Genomic DNA, 16,226 nt, shown 5'->3' with positions numbered 1-16,226 from the left:
CTCCATCAAAATTTTCGGAAGCGGAAACGACGGGTGCGGGAAGTTGAATATTATAGAAGCCACAGGAAACCGGTCTCAAAACTTACGTGTAACTATCTACCTCGGGAAGTTAGATCATCGGATTTACGATTTATAGGACTTTTATATTGTAATACGTTATTGCTGTGGGACTTGCTTTATGGTGTGTGTGTGTATGTGTGTGTGTGTGTGTGTGTGTGTGTGTGTGTGTGTGTGTGTGTGTGTGTGTGTGTGTGTGTGTGTGTGTGTGTGTGTGTGTGTGTGTGTGTGTGTGTGTGTGTGTGTGTGTGTGTGTGTGTGTGTGTGTGTGTGTGTGTGTGTGTGTGTGTGTGTGTGTGTGTGTGTGTGTGTGTGTGTGTGTGTGTGTGTGTGTGTGTGTGTGTGTGTGTGTGTGTGTGTGTGTGTGTGTGTGTGTGTGTGTGTGTGTGTGTGTGTGTGTGTGTGTGTGTGTGTGTGTGTGTGTGTGTGTGTGTGTGTGTGTGTGTGTGTGTGTGTGTGTGTGTGTGTGTGTGTGTGTGTGTGTGTGTGTGTGTGTGTGTGTGTGTGTGTGTGTGTGTGGTGTGTGTGTGTGTGTGTGTGTGTGTGTGTGTGTGTGTGTGTGTGTGTGTGTGTATGTGTGTGTGTGTGTGTGTGTGTGTGTGTGTGTGTGTGTGTGTGTGTGTATACACACATATATAAATGCAATATATAATTTTAGATTTAATTTTATAATTATTAAAGTGATTTAAATTTTAAAAAATTGTACATATTTGTGTCTTATTATCAGATAGTTTATACATCCTATTGATATTTTATTATAATAATATTTATATGTGGATTAATATTTTGATGAATGATAATATTTTGAAGATAAAACAATTTTCAAGATTTTTATATCATTTTCATTCGATCAATGTTAACCATTTCTGTGTATATGCAAAATGTATAGGCATATAATTGCACTCATATTGATATGGAAAGCACGGCATGTTGATCATCATAATTACGATACGTTGTATATGCATACGTACATTTTGCATATTAAGCGTGTAATCCAGGATTGCATAAACACTGCGTTGTATCAGAATTTTTCGCTCGATTGCTGTTGAAATCAATCGATGCGGTTGTAATCGTAACAGGCAGTTGATGCAATCGAATGAAATTAGATTAAGTGTAAATTGAATGAATCTCAAACGTCCTGACAACAGATACTCCATGAAAACTATGGCTGCGTTCTGTTTGGCGCATTTGCCAACATTATTTGTTTAACATTTGATAAACGAGGATGAAATTATTCTAAGAGCATTGTGAGCGTTAAATGGAACGCAGTGTTCAACGCTAAACTTAAACGCGTTGCTGAACAGATGAAAGTTGCACTTCTGATATTTTTCTTTTTAAATTCGCCCGTAAGGCTCTTTGTACAAGAATCCGTAATGTACTTACTTAAAGTTACATCAACGCTCAGTAAAAATTATGACATAATGTTTAACATTATATTATGATTTTTTTTGTGCGTTGATATAAGTTTTAACTATATATAGTACAGGTTTCTGTTTATGATTAATACTTGACGTAACATAACACGTTACAAATGTTCTTGTGCGGATAGCCTAAATTAAGCTTGTACTTCGAAATTAAGTCGTTGCAAAATATCTTTCGCGGTATTATCAATGTGTTTGCATTATCTTTATTGATTCAACTCGCATTCAATTTTTGTTAATGGTTATCGCCTCTCCCGATCGACAGGGGAGGATTTCCATCCCATCGCCGGGAACTGAGCGAGGACAGCACGAAGCGCAAGAAGCTGAAAACACGTCTGGGGGATGGAACGAGGTCAAGTTGATTTTATCTCCTTGTAAGCGCGGGTGCGCGCCTTCGAAACCCGACCGACGTTATTTACGGCCAATGCATTTTCATCGGCTTTACGTTCGGGGTGGAAGCGCGCTCGGCCGCGAACATCGCGAACGTATATCGCATGAACTCGATATAGGGCTACGAGCGCAGCACGGATTGGATAAATAACCTTCATAAGAGCGAAATGGGATAATGACTTTGATGTATTTTATGCACCTGCGAAAATATCGATTCGGGCGGACGATATTCGCTGCGTAATCAATCCTTGCAAATTATTGTGATAACCGAATTATCCTTGCATTTTTTAATGAACATAAGGAATTGTTTTTTTTTCTTTAAAAAAATTTTTTATATCATTAAAATTATTTATTATTGATCTCTAATCAAACAAAAATATGTTTGTATTATACTTACAAGGAAATGTAGGAAAATGTCTCCCTCTGATTTTGATTAATTCTCTTGATTGTTTTCATTATAATTTATCATTATTTACAATGACATATTTTTAATAAGATTCTGTTAGGTTATATTATGCATGCGATCACAATGACAGTTCCGAATTTGATGGAGAGAGACATGATTATTCTTAATACTTTTATTCCATTACCAAATACTTGTAAATAATAATATTTAGACTACTTAAATTTCCAAGTGTCTCTGAAACTCCAGTGGAGTATCGTTTGCGATTGATGATTAGCACATTTGTTTGTATCCGAATCTATTTGAATGCGTTTGTGAGAACAAGTTACTGGATCATTGCAAATACGATTCGTTCTTAGGAAAACGAGCGACAACAATCGATAACGGTTATCTGCGCCGAACCAAATATCGGATCGCACGGAAGAAGAGAGCCAGGAGTAGCGTATGGGGAAGGGATACACAAACGGTGTGCCGAATTTACGAGAGCGATGCTGGGGGCTGTTCAAATACTATCAAATTCGAATCCGATTGAGAGCAGGACTTAGCGATCCTACCGATCCTTCCCATCTCCTCGATCGAAGGCTTCGAGACTCGATGTTCTCTTCTCGCCGAGTTAACGTTGGGAAAATCAGGTCAGAGCTTGTACTTATCGATCGCTCGGCGGGAATCTGTCGGGCACTTATTCTTCCGTATTACGATCGAAGATGGAAAGAAAGGAGATAAATATCGGTGAACCGGATATTGAGAGGAATAAATAGATAACGTAGGTTTCGTATAACTCTGTTAAGTGCCGATTCGTTTCTGAAACGTGTGAATTTCCCAAGATATTGAAGATGTGAGAAAAAAAAATAAATTTTCTTGTGATAGGAAAAATAACGAACGAGTAAATATAACAGGATTTTATCGCACTAAATATCAAAGTAAATAATACAATAATAATATAATAATTATTCTTTATACTGCATAATGTTAAATTATGTTTTATTTATTTTTAATTATTTCCGTAAGTATAAAAGCCACTGCTTTTAGTCAATATTATAATTAATTTATTGTAATTAAAATAATGAACAGTTCAATTCAAGAAAATATATTAAATTTGATTCAAATTTAGTTTATTATTTACTAACAAGGAGAGGCTACGTTCTGCTCTTCACCGATTTTAATCAAAATTGCAGCAATATTGTAGGAGCCAAGTGAACACCTGTAAAATCGTTCCTGCTAATGGGCCTTAAAAGCCGAGTAATGAGCATTTAAAAATATATCAAAAATCTGGAAACAGTTATATCTTGGAAAGTATGTATTTTTAAGAAAAATGTCTTGGACAAAAGTGATAGGGTTTAATAAGATGTTTATTAATTTTATTTGTTTCACTTTGGATGGCATTGTGAAGATTAGTCGAGGTTGATCAAAATCGGTAAAGATACAGAACGTAGCTTCTCCTTGTAAGTGCATACGTTAACATGGACATTATTTACTTTGAAATTGATTACACAGAAATGGATTTATTTACATTTTTACACACATGGAAGTTAAAAATAAGAAAATATAATTTTTTTAACTCAAAAAATCAAGTTATCACTGCTCGTCTGATATCTATACCAGTATAATTAATTTAAAGTTGATCATACGAGATATTATGAGTATTGGGCTAGACACCTGCATAGATAAAATAAAATTATCAGCTCGTAATAATTCTTTTGATGTCGGATTATGTGAACTGCGATAAGGTATACATCACGTATATGACATATTTCGAAAGTAATATAACAGATAGTACGCAATGGCATTTTCTCGCTGCCATCCGCTTGCTTTCATCTCACGCGAATGAGACTGGATCCGAGTGTAGATCTCGATAATTATAATCAGACGCGGCAGGGATGCAGCGTTAAGGCAAAGGGGATAGAGCGACGATCGTCTGGGTTGGTACGAGGGTTGGTGGCAACAGCAACCAGTCGGGAGGGTGGTGGACGCGAAAGGGTAGCCCTGTGTGTCGTCTCCGCTCGCAGCGACAGAGGGTGGACAGAGCATTTACATCATTTAATTTATGACCCTCTCCGTCGCGATCGGCCTGGACGATGGCTCTCCGCAACATACACGCATACACGCATACACGCATACATGAGTTACGCAATGTGCCGTCGTACAAATGCACGCACGCATTCGCATTTATACGCACACGCACGTAAACACAATCGCGAAACTACCGTGCTCACTAATGCACCGGCAGAATAAATTTGCATATGCATGTGACCGTGTTCGGACGGAACTGCGCGACGGAAAGAGGGAGACTGGGAGATTCCAATGGAAGCTACCTATGGGCAAGAACGGGAATGAAACACATCGGTGCATCCCTTTCGAATCGAACGTAACCAACCGGGGTGGTCATTGCGATCGGATAGTGGCACTGAAAAAGTAACGCGTTTGCTTTAAGTAATTTCATTTGCTAGAACTCGGTCCTTCGATTTCCTTCTACGTGTAATTTTATAGAGATTGCTGCATTCTCTGCTCTTCTTTTTTTACTCTCCTTCTCTCTTTCCTTTTCCATTCTTTTATTTACACGTTTCTTACTAATTAACTCGACTAACGAATGATAGGTACAAGAGGTCTACAAGAACCTCGTATACTCGGATAAATCAGCAAATGTAATTTGTACGAAAAAAAATTAACGTCTTATTCGATGGTTATATGTAGATACGCGTTTGTACAATTCATCCCTTTTTTTCCGATAAGAAAACCGATCTCGCGATTGTAACTCGGCTGCCGCCACCGGATGACAACTTGCGGCCGAAACTCCGAGTATTAGCGGCAGCGAAACTCGAGGAAACGGGCCGTCTTATACCATAACCTGTAACGTGTAAACGGGAGTATTTGGCCCGGGGATTACCGAAACTCGAAGTTTGATTGGCCATGCCAGGGGTATCAAGTTTTAGCGGGGGCGTGTGAAACTTCGGTTAATTTGCCGGGTTGTATCGGGTGTGGTGAAGCTTCAAGTTCGGCAGCGCGAAAGTGAAGAGAGCGAAGCGGAGCGCAAATGTTGTCTTCGATTGGATTGATTGATTTGGAAATTTTCTTTTTTGTGGCGCGATGCCCGGTGCTTTCTGCCGAAAATATCACGCCGTTAATAACTGCTTTTTCATTGTACGCAGCGACAACAAAAAGCAGTTGATGATGCGATAAACGTGAATTCAATTTGGATGAGATCACTGTTTCAATTATATGCATATTATTAACGATTATTTCGTCGGTATGACGTGCCAATTTATTACAATGTTTATAAATTTATTATTTAAATTTATTAGGATATTTTATCAGCTACAATTTGCGTAATATTTGGACAACCGCTTTTGAATACTTAACATTGTTTTTCGAATTATGCGCTTATGGAAATATATTTGAAATATTCAATATTCTCTCGTTCACACATTTGATTAAGATATTTTTGACATTATTGTATAAGGACGCGAATGTGTAACACGTAAATTACATAATTGATATTTATAATCTGCAGCATATGTGGATTTATTTTGTTTATAATGTCTATTTTCTTATTATAACAGGCCGTGCGTTATAACATTTTTTTTTTATATATTGAGGTATTTCGCAGAAACATTAAATAGATTTGACGTATCACACACAATTTCGTGTGAGATATTCGCTGTGCTTTATCCAATATATTCGTTAAATCGCATCGATATACTGTACGGGAATCTCCAATAAAATTCCAATAAAGTCCAGCAAGCGCGGACGGCGAAGGAATGACCAAAAAATTTCGGCGATTTTGTTTTATCGACATGGTGAGATTTTGAGCGATATCCGTACGTTTGAACAGATATATAAGACGTAATTGTTTTAATTACAGAAACGCATGTACGACGTAGTTCTTATGAAACGTACGTTAAATGAAGGAGTTCCTTTTCCTGAATATTTTGCCTTCTTTATTCGGGTGTTTACAGCGAGAGGTTTTTACGTGATTTCAAATTAGAACGCACAATTACGTGTGAGAGTGAATTTGCTTTCAATTAGTATACGATTATTCGCGCTCTCTCTCTCTCTCTCTCTCTCTCTCTCTCTCTCTCTCTCTCTCTCTCATCGGACTCGTCTCTGAATTCCTGAAATCGATTTCCACGAACGACATGGTTGTGTAATTCGCGAGTGACCGAAATGGAGAAATTCCAGAAAATCCCAATTTTCAATATTACGAAATTGCCGGTAAATAACTTACCGATGAGACCGCGAAAATACATTCTTTTTACATCCTTTGTTTTATTTGTTATTTTTTATGAACAGGCCGCAGTTGTGTAAAAGTCACTTATAAAAATTGGAGCCTCTCTCGCCATTTATTGCGTTATATTGTTCGGTCTTGCGAATCGTGTTACAGTCCCTGAGACAAAAATACCACTCTTGGCGTCGGATATCGTACGCATAAAATTGAATTCCTCAATTTGCTACGTATGTAGATACAACGTGATATGCGCTCGCGTTTCACCACACTTTTTTCACGAAAATTTTTCTTGCGAATATTTTTTACCATAAAATTTTCTCAACATTTTTTAACTTGGAATAAAATAATGAATTTTTTAACTCATTTTAAACATGTGCATGACAAATTTGATTTTATATTATTATGCATTACCAATGAAAAATTATTGCTTTATGTCGTTATAGAATGTCAGAAGGCAGCACCAGTTGGCTATGGCTCGTGTACTGAAACCACAACTGCTGCCCTCCAAGCCGCCCTTTCTCTCTTCATGGCAGCATCGGTAAGTGAATTAAATATATTACCATTGCGATAAATCATTAATTAGTTTTACATATACTTTAACAACTTTAGAAAGTGTTTATAAAGGTGTTATTAAAATATATATAAAAATCATTTAATAATTTTTAAAGTTGTGTTTTAAAAAAAGAGGAAAGAATAGAAATTATTATTTAGCTAGGTACTCTTAGTATTTAAAAAAAAAATGCGTAAGATACGAATAACCCAATTGTGTTTACTGAGAGTTAATATGATAGTCATTAAAGAAGAGATTCTAATAGACCTTTCTGAATATCGACTTTTATCGACTTTTGAAAATCTGAAATCGAGAGGCACTCTAAAGTTTTATTGGGTCGCACCCTCGCATATATCATATGTGCATGTGTGCACATTTACTAAGGTAGAAAGCCGTTTTGCGTTCTCTCTCTCTCTCTCTCTCTCTCTCTCGTTCTGTCGCTCGGACATAGTCCAGAATTTCAGACCGCCTCTTCCGGATATTCGTTCGTCGTATATCTTTGAGCCGGTCGCGCACTTCGGTACGTGCGATCGCCAGTCTACCGATTAGGAAGAGAAGAGAAACGCGGTTGAAGTTGCCACACGAGTTACGTGTGACAGTTTAAGAACGGCAGATGGGACGACGTTATCTACGTTCTCTTGATAACCCCCGTCAACCAGTTAGTCTAGTTCCTCTGTGGCTTTTGTACCAACAGATACTGTAACTAGAAGCCGTAATGTCAAGTTCGAGTATTTCATTTAAACGTCGTCTTCTTAGGTTCTCGATCTCTTTCAACATCATTGGGGTCTTCAAATCGTTCATGTTACATGGTGAGGTAGAACACTGAGAAAGATTTTCTAGTTGTGTCAACAAAAGGTACGAACAAAATACATTCTGATCAATCAGAATTCTGGTTATCGTAATTGAATTTTTAATTATCTTAACTAGAATGTTTGATAGATTTAAATGTAAGTGTCTGATTTGTACCTTTGTAGTTGAATCTACGAGAATTCTAATTAATGCAACCAGATTTTTTTCATTGAATATTTATTTATTTTATTTCTTGATAAAAAAAGTAGTCATATTTTGATAAGAATTTACTTCGAATATACTTACTTTACAATTAATATATTAACAAAACAAAAATTCTACATATAAATAATTTATATGTGGTATGCGTGTGTGTGTGTGTGTGTATATACACATACATATATATTGATATAAAATATAGTTGGAAATTACTGTATGTAGGTTCTATGTAAATATACAAACGAATAAACATTAATCTTTGAGATACTAACGCGCATTCCGAGTTGGATATGTGGAATATCTGGAATTGAAGGACTGAAGATATATTTCCTTAGAGATACGTACATCGCGAAATCAGCACGCTATTACGAGGAGCTTAATAGGAAGAGCGACGCAAGATGAAAGGGTCGTAAAGAGAGACACGACTTTGCGTTTAGAATGGTGTTCGCCGTTTGAAATACGTACGTGCCCCAACATTCTAGAAATACGGAGGATATAATCGAGGGTTGTTGCGCGTTTAAATCGCGTCGACTTTGCTGAATGTGCGGTGGCGCTTCGATTAATAGTTATTGGTTTCGTTGCCAGTTGCGGATGCCTTCACCGCCACCACCTCGATTTCCTTTTCTTCTCTCCTCTCGTCCGTGATGGAGCGCCAGTCGTATCGGCAGCTCCGGATAATATTAATCGCCTTTGAATCGCGCCGCGAAACGTCCGATCGAATGAGAGTGTGGGCACCCACAGAATACAAAGGACATGTAGGTATATTGGCACGAAGAATTACAACTCGCACCGTGTCAAGTGAAATTCTCATATTAACATGTGTATTTTCGCTAATTTATAATTATTTGACATGGTAATTTTATTTTTTAACATTATTTAACATTCTTGCGCAACTTTCATTATGGGAGAATATTGAAGATTAACATATTAATTATTAAAAATTATAACAAAAAAAAGTTTAAAAGGCAACATAAATTTGCGGAATTTTAGCATTTATTATGCAGAAATTGTTGATATTTTTAACTAGAAGTATCGAGCAGTTATTATTGACTGTTTTTATTTTTTAGATCAATATTATATTTCTTGTATAAAAGATAGAATTTTTTTACTTCTCAATAATTATGTCCTTTCTATTGATGAAATATTCAGTTTTATCATTTTCTTTATTTTTGAAGTAGTTTATATATGCTTTTATTTGTTTATATATACTTTTAATATTAAGAATTTAATAATTCCGCATAAATTGTTTCATTGGCGTGTTCTATGGGGGAGCAAAAAGAGGTAACTATGGTCGTCGTCTTTATAGGCAGATGCAGACTCGAGATAGCGTTAATCGTTTTCGAATTGCATTGCGATTTGTCGTAGATGTGGGCTAGTCCCGAAGATGTAGCGCGAGTACTATCGACGTGGACATTCATTGTGATTATGCCGTCAAACGATGGGGATCGACTTACCGCCGTCCCCGGTATCACGTCAATGCGTATCGTCTGGCGTTTATCGCTGGTCGATAACGCGTGGGACACGCACCTGCGCTAGCGTCGAATTTTACGTCATGGTGAACCATTCCGAGGTCGCTGGGAGGCCTGTAACGTGCAAGAGATAGATATATGTTCCCATAGGAATGACTGATTCGCACAGTCATTTAGGCTTAACCTGTGAGTTCGAATTTCATCGCGAATATTCACTTACATTTATCTGTAATATACACGTTTCATGAACGATAATGTAATAAATATTTGAGGAAAATTGGAAGCACACAAGATACGATCTAATTCGTTGATGATAAAAAGAAAAAAAAAAGAAAAATAAAAACTTATTTTAATGATAAAAAGATGAATAAAACGTAAACTTGCCAGTCTTTTACTCGCGTAATTATATCTGATATTTGTAATTCATAAAATATAAGAATTTGTAAGATTGATTGAATATTTTCGCATTTATTTCTCTACATTTACTTTTGCATTCTATTGACTGCATATTGACAACCAATTGGATATCAATATGAAAGCGTATTTTCTTTTGGTTTCTTTCTATATCAATTTCATTGGATTTATTTCATTATCGTAGATACGGTTATTCGGAAAAGTTTGAAAAGTGAAAGTTAACTATAAAGTTTGACATGAATGAGGGAATAATGAGAAATAATTAGACATCGCGTTTTTGCCGAGACAGGCGCGGATAAACACTTTCTCTTACAGAAAATGGGGAGGGCATAAAGTGGGCGAACATAAATATTCAGCCTCTAATCGAGCGCCTCGCTCCGCGCCGTGCCATCGTTAATTTTCCGTAAAGGCCGATGAAGAGAGTAAAAAGTTAAGGCTGAGTGTATCGGGAAGTGTAAAAGCGTAGACGCTACATAACGAGCAACACAGCCCTTCCGGTTACTTTTCTGTCGAGTTATTGCATCCGCGATCCTTGCCATCGTTAAAAGGTGAACGAGCGTACGGTTCTTTTCGCGAGACGATGCTTTATCGCTTTATAATTAGTCACGATGAAGTAGACAATCGCGAAAGCTATTATAGCTATTATAGCTCGCTTCATTGCTTGTAGCCTATTCGTGTCAACATTCATCAGATTTGACTAAATTTTGTTTCTGTTCATATTAAAGATGACAGTAAATACCGAAGAAATGTAGAGCAATCTGTTTATATAATTTATATAATTTATCTGTTTATATAATTTTAATTCTTAATGCAATTACGAATATAGAATATCGTATCTTTTTATTATAGAATTTGATGTTAATTTGATTTGTTAGTTAAACCTTAATACTAGAACTGTCAATGATATCCAGTTACAACAATTGAACGTGTTAATTTAATAATTTCCTATCCGATTTTCGATTAATAAAATGTTATTTTTGTATTATTTGTATTATTAGAATGATTTATATCATAATATATTCACATATTTTCAATATTTTGTATTGTATATCTAATAAAAGAAAGAAATTAAATGATTATCAGAGAATGATTATCAAAACGACACCATCAGCGGTTCTAGTGTTAATTAGAGTTAACAGTTCCAATTGTTTCATGAAAATTAAAAATGTATTTTTCGTAAATGCATTTCCATTTACGTTGATGTACTTGGGATATGCGAGAGTTGATCGTTGGCAAGATGTAAGATGTAAAACAGCATAGCGAATTAGCCGTGCATTTGAACCTCATTCCGTTTGCGTTGGGAATACCCGTGCTAAGCGAGTCGTGCCTCCAATTTTAAGGCAAAGCAAACCTGACGTTTCCATGCCGTTGGTTTTCATTAAGAAGCCGGGCGGCAAGCAAATGTAACCGACTGGCCGTGCTTAGCATTCAGCCCTGTTTCTACCAGCCAGGTTTGCTATAAGTTTCTGCTGGTCCAGCGACCCTTTCGTAACCTTCCTCTCGTTGTTCTGGTCTCGGTAATACATGCGGAGACGATAAAAGCGATATGCAAACGAGACACGTGCGCTGCTTGTCTCTAATTAATGTGTCAATTGAAACCACGGGTTGATCGCGAGTTGATATTTTTCGTTCGCGCTTATCATAAATTATATCAAATTAACATTATTTAATTATAATTATATATTCTGCTTAGTTATGCATAGTGTATACAGAAAACATTGTACATGGTGACGATTTCTTTTGATATTTGCGTAGAAATAATTAGATATTGCCGCGCAAAAGTATATTTGAATATAATTTATATTAATGCGTAAAGATAAAATTTACAAAGCTAAATATATGTGATATGTTAGATGTACTTGTAAAAATGTTGCTTCTCAGGATGGAGAACGTCACGTGTTTGAATTTGTTACTCCGAGCTGAGGGAACCAACTATTTTGAGGTAAGGACTATATATCGTTAAAAAACGGACCGTCGGAAAAGTTCTTTGAGTCCTTTCCTCGTTCGTAAGTTTATTCGCTCGCTCATTTCTCATTAGTTAGTCCTTTTTTCGTGTGACATGGCGGCAGGCGTACAACTCTAGAATCCTGGACTGGCGTAAAGTAAACGCGCCAACAATTTTGCACGAGGTGGGTGCATTAGCGAGGCCTTAAATACCGTCACGTGGCTTCACGCGGAATGCTTAAGTGGCTTTGGCCGTCTTGGCTGCAAGACCTTTCTCTCCACGCCCACGCATTTGCTTGTTCGGCGTCTGTTACGCCGCCGCGCCGGTCGATGTTATACATGTACAATGTAAACGTTTCGTTACGACGAAGTCAGGGAAAATGGAAAAGAGAGATTTCTGACCTTCTCTTATCGCGCTCATTGCGTTGTATTCGTCGAGGAGAGAAGGAATTAGACATTGCTCCACGTTCGACCGAGTTTTCTACGTTAGCACTGACTTTAGCTGCACTCACAGCATCTCACGAAACCAATGAAATGAGTTTTCCTCAGCATCGCGAGAGATAAAGCGCAAACTCCTCTTCTAACTTGGAGGGATTGCTGGATTTTACGTTCAACGTTTGGCTTGTGCTTAAATATGTGGAGTGCACGAAATATCTCGTCCTCGACTCTCGCAGTGTACTCACTTCTTTATTTTAACAAAGTTTTGCAGACATTTTGAAAATTAAAATTCAACAGCGTATAATTCGAAATTATTTCAGCAAACTGGCTGCCTGTTATCGTACGGTTCGAAACGAATTAATGCTTTGTTCTGTAATTTCTTCTAAGGGAAATTACATTGCGATAGAGTTTCCGCCCATAATGCTCTTTTCGTCGTTGCCATGAACGAGTTATCCCCTTCGGCAGCTGCCGGTAGTCTCGAGAAATGAGAAGGGAGGAGCGGATGGTGCACGAGGGAATGAGAAAAGGAAAGCTTTGTGTTACAGCCCACAACAATGCCGCTGATGCAAGGGCCGTCTTTTCAAACGATAGTCAAGCTAGTGCACAATAGGCCGCAGTTTATCGGGCTTTTATTATTCCTCCTTCGAAATAACATCACTTACCACGTATATGTTGTATATCCAAATATTTGGTTTTTATCAGTAAATACTAGAGCTTTTTATTCTCCAGTATTCTAAAGTACTTTGGTCCGTTGGTGTATGATGTGATTTTAGAATACCTAAATATATTTTGTGTTTACTTTTTCCAATTATATTTACCATATCTATCTCTTTCGCCAAAAAAATATATTTATCTAATTAAAATGTTTATTTGTAAGTCATATTATATAAGTTCGTGTTTGTTTTAGATACTTTCGAATCATTTCAACGAATTACGATGAGATTGACACTTGTTCAAACATTACGGTGCACATATCGGAAGTTTAACTTGACGACGGAGAATTGACGGTATATACGTCGCATTCTCGTTTACCTTCTTTTTCCTTCTTAAGCGTGCACTTAGTTTCGCCCGTACTTCTCGAGCCGATCCGAGCAGAGTCTAGAGTTCTCAGCCCCGTAAATCCTTTAAGTGTCTCTCCGCTTTTACCACCCAACCCTCGGACCATAGATAGCGGGCCAGGGAGTTGGGCTGTTGGAGGAGGAGGATGGTCGTGGAGGCGGACTACTTGCGCAGTAGTTGTACCATTTTTCTTTACGTACGTCCAGCCCGGCTTATCCCGTATCGTTTCCGCGGTGTAGTCGTTCTCTCACAATCAGAAGATTAGACGATAGTCATCTCGGTGATGAAGCCGCCTAGAGAAATAAAGTGAAGCCCTTGTTCACGACATGCGAGATTCTCCTCACGGCACGTTCTGATCTCTCTGATGTCTCTGATGTCTCTGATGTATGACGAGTGTGCGTGAAAGTAAACGTGGTGCTGGTACAAAATAGAGTGCATGTTGATGGATACACGTGTATCGCAAGACAATTAATTAGCAGAATTAATTACTTTACGGAATACAAATAAACAAGTAAATAACGAAATGAAAAGTTCTGTTACTTCGATCATCGTTGATGTAAATTGTAATAAATCATAGTTTACGGAATGCAATGAAATATCAAAATACATTATAAAATTACTATCATAAATTACTGTATAAATTCAATTATAAAATTTACATTTTCAAAATTATATAATTTGAGATTTATTTAACATACAATTATCATATTTACTGAAAGAGATACGTTCAAAATTTTTCAAAGAAAATATTAATATATTTGTTTAAAAAGTTACATTATTAAAATGTTACGTTTAAGAATTACACTTTCTTTGATCGATGTCTTGTACATCGTTCAATGGATTAACTTCAGTTTTCATAAATACCGCGGTAAGACCTCGTAATATAATCAGTGACTAAAAACTTTCGCGCGAGCTTGCACTATTTGAAAAGTTAAAGGATAGTCACTACCACGAACTACGTCGGGATTTCTGCATTAATTAAGAGCACGAGTTTCTCGTTTGTGCAGCGGGATGATTACTGGTACCGATACAAGAGAAACGGTCTTTGAAAGGTTCTCTTTACGACCGGGTCGTCGAGCGAATGTCGCGGTAAGAAATAATTGTGACACCCGACTTGAATGTATTTAAACTCGGGCGAACTGTACACATTTCTCCCGTGTGTTGTTACATCGGGTTACTTTGTAGTTTCGTCCTAATGATGCTGCTCATTGATGGCGATACTGATGCCGATGGTGGTAGTAGTGATGCTGTTGCTGCTGGCGGACGCTCTCAGCGTCGTGATTGTAATATAGGTCAACATTTACACAGCTGCTTTAAGCTGGATTTACTGAAGAGCTTTCCGTCGTGCTACGCCAACCAGAGCAAAACTGGAACTGGACGACAAATATATTTTTTATCGCACAGTCATACTCCCTTCTTTTCTTTTATTCGTTACATCGCGGAAACGCACATGCGTATACATACGTGTGGCTACGAATGTGAATGATTCTTTCTTAGTTTTCTTAGCTTTCTGTGATTATCCATATGAATCTATTTAACCCCTCATTATCATATTATTCACGTTCTATTTTATAGGTTGATACTGCGTGCGTGAATTTTAATTAACGACATTTCAGTCGAAATCATAATCGCATAATTAGTTCTATCTTGATTATTAGTTGAAATCAGTTTAATAAATCTCTAATATTATGATTTAATTCTCGGATTAACGGAGTATCTCTGTACGTTGTTATACTTGTATTTGTCAGTTAAAATATTAGGTATAATCGATGACCCATATCCTTCTGGTGAGCAAACCGCTCTAATTGTAATTTTAGTCCGTGATATAGACTCGAAGGCGAACAGCGCTGCTGCATCGCCTGCGGCTACACATTAATTAATTAATATTAAATATATAATTATTTGGAGAGAGCAAGGCTTTTGGTACCGATAATGCGCGCGGATCGGAGATAAGATAAGAGTTACTGTCAATGTGCGTTGCTTTGAATATACATGACGACATACGCGGGTAGGGAAATGTGTCCGCAAACAGAACTTCAGTTTCGTCTTCAAAGGCGTTGCCGCAGCCTCAGTTTGCACTACCGACGCTTAGTTTGTCTCGCGGTCTCGCGATCTCCTTGCGAGTCTCACGAGATGGATTGGACCACCCACCGAGCAGCGAAGCGTACGTGCATTTGCTAAGTGATTAATCCCACTTCCCGAAACCGGGTCACGATATATTTAAGAACCCTCGTGCCGTGATATTCTTTGAGCTAAATACCGCGCAGATGTAAAACTCGTAAATATCGCAGAGAAATAAAATATCAACGTTAAAATATCAACATAAAAATGCGTATTAATAACTCTGAAAGTAATTTTAATGGCAGATTCTTTAATGAGTTTGACTGAAATTGAGTCGTCCATTTTGCACAAATACTTCAGGAGGGTTAATGAAATTGTCCGGCTTTATGAATTATGCGAATTAATAAATAATATTACGCAAGTACGAGTTAAAAGCGTTTCTCCATTAAGTATAAACCTCTGTTAATAAGTATTTAAATTGAGGCACATTTGTCAACGACTGATTTTAATCGTAAGTTATTTATATTCTTGGTATTTAAAAGATATATGTAATTAATATAAATATTTATATTGCATGGATAATTTTAGTCGACTTTTTAAATTCTCTGTTCGCGATTTAACTTAAACACACACCTTTGTTAAACGTTATTTCAATGTTATTTTAATCACGATGACATCAACATTCTAAAGAATATTTATCTGTTTTTTTGCTGATTGCTAAATACAAATTGGAATATTCGTTGCGTCTCCTATTTTCCCTCTTTTTCCCTTTCTTCGTACTATAGACATT

General features: G+C 37.1%; 1 protein-coding gene across 5 annotated transcripts in view; it reads left to right on the top strand.

The window, feature by feature from the left end:
• LOC105153914 (Transcriptional-regulating factor 1) overlaps nt 1–16,226 on the top strand; it is a 432,031-nt gene that overhangs the window by 91,732 nt on the left and 324,073 nt on the right. For 4 of the 5 annotated variants that reach the window (XM_087407003.1, XM_011069054.2, XM_087407002.1 and 1 more), the window contains exon 4: nt 6,937–7,031. In XM_087407003.1, coding sequence (XP_087263129.1) covers nt 7,020–7,031 — 12 coding nt within the window. In that variant the 5' untranslated portion in view covers nt 6,937–7,019. Of the gene's footprint in view, nt 1–2,384; nt 2,904–6,936; nt 7,032–16,226 lie in introns of those variants that run through there. The other variant, XM_087407004.1, reaches the window with a different exon arrangement.

This window comes from Acromyrmex echinatior, chromosome 6, assembly GCF_024713525.1.
Source record: "Acromyrmex echinatior isolate Ae372 chromosome 6, ASM2471352v2, whole genome shotgun sequence".
NCBI classification, from domain to species: domain Eukaryota; kingdom Metazoa; phylum Arthropoda; class Insecta; order Hymenoptera; family Formicidae; genus Acromyrmex; species Acromyrmex echinatior.
This window is presented reverse-complemented; position numbering and strand designations above follow the sequence as displayed.